The following is a 6,278-nucleotide window of genomic DNA, read 5'->3' as shown; positions in this document are numbered from 1 at the left end:
AACAGGCAGGATCTGGGGAGAAGAGTCTGTGGGGATGGCAGAGACTGGAATAAAGAAAGGCTTGGCGGGGAGGCTCGGGGCAGAGGAGGCTAATGTCAGTGGAACAAGCATTCGGGGGCAGCAGGGATACAGACACATTGGGGTCTTGGAGAGACAGAAGGTGCATGAATCAGAGGGATGCAGTTGATGGGGTTCACCCTGTTAGGATCAGGGAGCCTCAAAATCATGCCTGTTTATTCCCAACCATAGGTCAAACACATGCACGGGTCACCAGAGGTGCCTTCTAGCCACGAACTCAGCTGCCCAGGGGCCAGAGAAAGCATGTTCTAAGTCTCCCTTATGTTGCTGCAAAATTCCCTCTATGTAGGATATCAGTAATTCACATAGTCACAGGAGGACCACTCTGATTCTGCCTCTGCCCTTAACAAGAAGACAGTTACAAGAGAATATAATCTGTCTAGGGCCCCTAGGAAAGTGTGTGTCAGAGAAAAGGGCCTGGGTCACTCTGAGGGTGGGAAAAGATCCAAGAGAACTTCTTGGAGAAGTATGTAGAAAACTGATTCTACATGAAGAAAAGGTTATATTGGGAGAAGGGTGGGCATAGGGTAGGTAAGGACGAAGATGATGCGGCTTCACAGGCTATGCAAGAAGGCACAGGTAGGAGTGGGCCACGGGAGGGAGCTGGTCAGAGGATTCATCGCTGGATGGGAACTTCACACTATACACTCCACGGACAGTGGGAGCCCCAAAAGACAAGCAAAGGAGTAGCTAGTTCACTTGGGACACAACAGTCCCCATGCTGCTCTGCCGCAAGTGGTAGATGCCAGGTGCTAGAATTGAATGCTAGATGGGATCTCCAGCCTGCTCAGTGGTGAGAGGAGTGGGTATGGATACTGGACTCCAAGTCAGAACTGTCAAGTCTAAATAGTCACTCAATTAGACCTTTAAACAGTACCTCATCTTTGTGCTTTGGGGGGAATAGGCTCTCACGTAACCCGGGCTGGCCTCAAATTTGCTGTGTGGAAAGAATCCCATCTTCCTGACTGTGTCTTGAGTGCCCACCCCCTGAGGCATGCACCACTCACTACTTCAGGGCCTCGTGCATGCCAGGCTAGTCCTCTGCCAACACAGTTACGGTCCTGGCTGGCCCTTTGCCATTTGAGTTCTGATACACCTGAAACCCAGAGATGGGCAGTGACTTACCCCAGAAACACAGCATGTGGAATCTGGCTCCATCCTGGTGCTCTCTCTCAGATGTGAAGACATTCTTGGCCCTGGCTGGTTGATGCTCACGAGGACTCGATCATGAGCTAGAAGTCGGAGGAGGATGAGGGAGGAAGGAGGCCCCACATGTGGGCCCCGGTATGGGGGAGGGGCTGGCCAGCTGCCAAACTCGCAGCTGCTCCCGCCTTCATTCTGCTGAGCTCAGCAGTCCTAGAGCTCTGGAAAGAGGCCAGGCCTTCCCCTGAAGGTCATCACCCCTGTGAGCACACATCCAGTCTTAAAGGTGGGGAGTAGGGAGGCACCTCTGACCCTGCACAGGCCTGGAGTCCGCAGCACCTCTGCTGGTCAAACTATCTAACTATGGCTAACCCCCAACTCCCAGTCCTACCTCAGGTCAGAGACTTCAACTAGAATATAATCTGTCTAGGGCCCCTAGGAAAGTGTGTGTCAGAGAAATGGCCTGGATCACTCTGAAGGTGGGAAAAGATCCAAGAAAACTTCCTGGAGGAGAATATAGAAAACTGATTCTACATGAAGAAAAGGTTATATTGGGGAAGGGTGGGCTCTGTTGGAGCATCTGTCTGAAGAGAGAGCCCAGGTGCACTGTGTTGTTCTCTGCCTCCTTCCTCCTATCTTCAGTTTCTTCCTTGAGTTCCCTACCCTACTTCCCGCCCTTCCTTCAGTCTCCTTCCTTCCTCTTGCCCGATCTGTCCCCACCATAACCTCCTCTATTCCTGACATTCTTCTTAGGGCTACAGCCCAGGCCTTCCTGTCACCTTACAAAACCTTTCCAGAATGCAGAAAGCAGTGCTCAGGTTTCCATCTCCCCGTCCCATGGGCTTAATTTGAAGACAAAATCTTCAGCTTGGCTCATGTTAAGGCTTAGTAATGAGTCTGGGCTCCCCTCCCATGCCACCTGAAATACTCCACATAGGTCTTCAGGTCCTTGTTTTGGGTTGGCCCGACTCTTACCTATGGCCATTCCATCCTCTCATAAAGACTCTTTGATCCTAACAGAATTCCAAGCAGACAAAAGCGGGGCATCAGGAATGCTGTTTATTTTCCCCCCCCCCCGCTATCCAGACCAGCTAGCCTCTTCGGAGGGTCAGGCTACTGGGGCATACTTGGGAAGACCGGAGGAGCAAGTGTCTCAAGAGGCAGGCACATGCTGTGGGACTTGGGGTGAGATGAGAGAAAGGCCCAGTGAGGGATGATTTCCACATCTCATCAGAGAGCACCAGGAGGACAGGGAGAGCTTTCAGCCTCCCCAGCCATGGCCTGTGGCACCTCCTTTCCAGATCCTGTACTGGCCACTCCAGAGCCCCTTCCAGCCCAGCCCCAGTGCCCACCCGCTCCTTATCTCCATGATCTAGAACTCTGAAAGTGGGTCAGGTTAGGGCATCATTGTTGTCCTGTTAGCACGCTGCCCCTGCAAGGAGCATAGGCGATGGCCATTAGCAGCAATTAGCACTAGAGACGATACGTTTGGGAATATAGTTCTATCCTAGTTGCTAGTTCTGAACAGATCTGGAAGTTGGAGTAATGAGTGGCCTGGAAGCGCTTAGAAAAGGTGGTAGGAACATGTGAAGTCCCCAGGCTAACCTCAGGCCTCACCAAGTCCAGACCTCACCTTGTGGTGCTAAGAAGAAACATTGGCAGGAACGTGGTGGGGAAGGGGGGTTAGGAAGGTTCTGGGGCTGCTCTAGCCAACCAGGGCAGGGTGTAGTTAGAAGCAGGCAAGGACGAGAACAAGCAGGCTTGGCCCTAGCAGGAGTAGGCCTGGGAGCTGCTGTGCAGGCCTCCCTTCTGCTGCTATTGCTGCCTCTGGGGGCCCAGCACGGCTAAGATAAATGATAACCACGTTGTCTTCCGGTCCGGATGGCTGTACCTCATTGTCAACCGTATAGCAGCCCTTGCCCTCCACTGCTTTGCCGTGGAACTTGCGCCCCACTGCATCCTCTCCCCCCTCCCCTGGGGTGGCCAAGGCCACATTTACAGAGCTTTCAGCACTGCCTAGCTCGTTGGTGGCCAAGCAGCTGTAGGTGCCCTCCTCCTGCTTCCCGAAGTCAGGGATAAGCAGGCTACCATTGGCAAAGGCCTGGAAGCGTGGCTGCCCACTGGCTGCAAGGACACCAGGCAGGGCACGTCCGTCAGTACCTACATTAGGACTGGTGATCTCCACTGTACCACCTGGGGTATGAATATGCCAGTGACGCTGGGGGACTGGCTGTCCATCCACATCGCAGTGGAGTGCCAGCACGAAGCCAGGCCTTAGCTCTGCTCCATCTTGGCTGGGCTGGTAGCTTAGTTGCACCGAGGGGGCTGAGCAGGGCAGGGGTGGCAGGCGGCTGAGCGGGGTACCCTTCAGCACGTGGGGTGAAGTACAGGCAATGTTGTCCTGTTCTGGAATGGACACCGCTGTGGCCAAGGCCCACGTCTTGAACCACACGATGCCACAGGTGCAGTCAAAAGGGTTGTCATTGATCTGCAAGTGGGACAGCGCGGTGAGCGGCGCAAAGGTGCCCTCGGCCAACGTGTGCAGGCGGTTGTGATTGAGCTGCAGAGAACGCAGGGCGCGGAGGCTGCGGAAGGCATCCCGGGGGATGAAGGCTAACTCGTTGCTGTCCATCTTGAGCAGCTGCAGAGCGCTGAGGTTGTGCAAGTCGCTCCAGGCAAACTCAGAGATGAGGTTGTGGCTGAGGTCCAGACTCTTGAGATGGCCCAGCGCAGCCAGAGCGCCAACAGCCACTGAGCGAATCTCATTGTGTGCCAGCCACAGCGACTGCAATAGGGGCACTTCCCTGAAGGCTCCCTCCGGCAGGCCTGGCAGCTTGTTGGCCGACAGGCTCAGTGTGGTCACATTGGCTGGGAAGCCCGGTGGCACACCCTCTAGGTCACGATAGGCACAGTCTGCTATCTGGAAGCCATACTTCTCCCCACAGTCACAGGGCTCCGGACAAGCTCGCACCAGGTTCAGGAGGACAGCCCAGCAAAGCAGGCACAGTGCCCGCATGGTACGTCCTATGGGGAAGGCCATGCCACCCAGGTGAGCCTAAGGATTCATAGAAAGGGCTCATCCCTCCTCAGATCCCTGCCCAGACTCTCCCCATTAGAAGGCCCTGTTCCACATAACCCAGCCGGAATCCAATACCGCCTAACCCACCACCCTCGCCCCCACAGGAGAAGAAACCGAGGCCCAGAGGAGGGCTGGGACTTGCCAAGGTCTTGCAGGCAGGCAGGGCGAAGACAGGATGGAAGGGGTCCCCAGCTTCTCCTTCACACACAGCTCTTTCTGCCTCGGCCTGTTCCTAGCTGACTTTATGACTTGAAATCTGTTTTCTAGCCACCCCCCTCCTCCAGCACTTCACAGAACCTCCCTTCTGCCCTCCCACATCCTGACTACAGCCCCTCCCACTAGAGCCCCCCATAGGTATGTTTTGCTGCCCTGGTCCAGACAAGGCCCCTTGTGCAATGCACACACACACACACACACACACACACACACACACACACCCTCTACCCCTCCCACTCTGTGGCCTGTTCTGTTCAAACTACCCCAGGCAGCTGCCTAAATAAACTAGCTAGGACCTCTCAGCTAAGGCCCGGGCGGGAGGAGGGGGGATACAGAGGCTCAGCCCAAATGCAGCTGGGAGTTCTGGGGTTGAGATTGTCCAAGCAGATGCTCTCAGAGCGGCTCTGAGCAGGAGTCTGTTCCAAGTCCCTCAAGCCCACAGGGATGTGCTAAGAACACACCCCTAACTTCCTCACCCCCAGCCACAGGGGGGGGGGTTGGGGGGTGGGGGGGGCTCTTTCCTGACTTACCTCCAAACTGTTCTTCTGAAGTCAAGCTGAACAGCTTTTAAGATGGAACCAAAGCACCTAAGGACTGTATTGCTTCGTCCACAGGATCAGGACTAGTGGGGCAGGATCAGGATGTTGGAGGAGGGGTCTGGCCGGTTTACAGACCCTGCTGAACAGAGTGTTGGGACAGTACTGAGCAGGGCTGCAGGGAAGGCTCTGTGCTGCTAGACTCCTTTCAACAAAACAAAACTGAGTTTCAGCAACAGGGACTCTGCTTCACGGCTGACACTAGAAACTGGACAGGGAAAGAGGCCAAATTTGGGGTTGTTCATGTGTTTCTCTCTCTCTCTCTCTCTCTCTCCTCTCTAAAGTTCCAACTTCCTTAAAGTCACAGCACTATCTGGGTAGGACCCAAGAAAAGATGAGGCCAGAAAGGGTTTTTTTTCCCTTTTTTTTTTCTTTCTTTCTTTTTTAAGCGGGGCAAGGGTGAGAAACTAGATCTCACTCAAAGTGGGAAATTTCTAACTTCTCTTCCAACAAGAAAAAAAGCGCAGCCCCTTCCTCCTGTCTGGCTGTGCTGGTGTTTGTGTGTGCAGCGGAGTGTGTGCTGTGGTTTGGTGGTGGTGGGGGAGTGGATGTCACTGTGTGGATGAGTCTGTATATTGGGGACATGCAGTAGACACACACTGTGTATGTCTGTGTATGTCTGTGGTTTGCATATGGACATGAATTAGTCTCTTTGTGAGTGTGTATTCCTGTGTGTCTCTCTTAGTGTGTGTGTTTGTGTGTATGTGTGCTGGGGCTTCTTGTTGAAAAACTGTGAGGGCCAAAGTGTAGGAAACAGCCACCCCGCTCTAGCCCCTGGGCGAGAAGCCAAAGTGTTAGGCTTTTTTTTTTTTCTTTTCTTTCTTTTTAAGTAAATATATCCTGAAGGCTGAGGCTGTTGGGCAGGGAGCTCCCAAGGCACTGGCCCAGCCCCACCCTGAGTGGGCTGTATGTGCAGGCAATATGACAGAGATGACAGCATGCCTGACAGAGAGCAGAAATCAGCCTTGGCAGAGGTGTCACTGGCTGGGGATTCTGAACACCCTGGCTTGCAGACAGAGAGGTTCCACAGTCCAGGACCCAGTACTCAGAGCAATGTTGAGAGGCCTCACTTCAGGAATGGTTCCTGTGGCTCAATCCCCTTGGTGGTGAAGTCCCATAACAGGTACTAGACAGTGTGGTGAGCTTTGTCGCTTCTGGAGTCTATC

The 6,278-nt window shown here is 54.0% G+C and overlaps 1 protein-coding gene across 2 annotated transcripts; it reads right to left on the bottom strand.

The window, feature by feature from the left end:
- Window positions 1-2,291: 2,291 nt before the first annotated feature.
- On the bottom strand, window positions 2,292-5,323 carry Islr (immunoglobulin superfamily containing leucine rich repeat). Of its 2 annotated transcripts, none has more exons than XM_052188197.1 (2): window positions 5,047-5,323; window positions 2,292-4,245 (listed from the first exon to the last, which is right to left on the bottom strand). In XM_052188197.1, the coding sequence occupies exon 2, from the start codon at window positions 4,235-4,237 to the stop codon at window positions 2,951-2,953; it is 1,287 nt and encodes a 428-aa protein (XP_052044157.1). In that variant the 5' UTR covers window positions 4,238-4,245; window positions 5,047-5,323; the 3' UTR covers window positions 2,292-2,950. The 2 variants fall into 2 exon arrangements, with proteins under 2 accessions (XP_052044157.1, XP_052044156.1); XM_052188196.1 differs by lacking the exon at window positions 5,047-5,323 and adding an exon at window positions 4,443-4,548.
- Window positions 5,324-6,278: the final 955 nt, after the last annotated feature.

This window comes from Apodemus sylvaticus, chromosome 7, assembly GCF_947179515.1.
Source record: "Apodemus sylvaticus chromosome 7, mApoSyl1.1, whole genome shotgun sequence".
In the NCBI taxonomy this organism is placed as follows: Eukaryota; Metazoa; Chordata; class Mammalia; order Rodentia; family Muridae; genus Apodemus; species Apodemus sylvaticus.
This window is presented reverse-complemented; position numbering and strand designations above follow the sequence as displayed.

Excerpts from the sequence above, each read along its gene's own strand:
- Islr (XM_052188197.1), bottom strand. The coding sequence starts at position 4,237 with ATGCGGGCACTGTGCCTGCTTTGCTGGGCTGTCCTCCTGAACCTGGTG.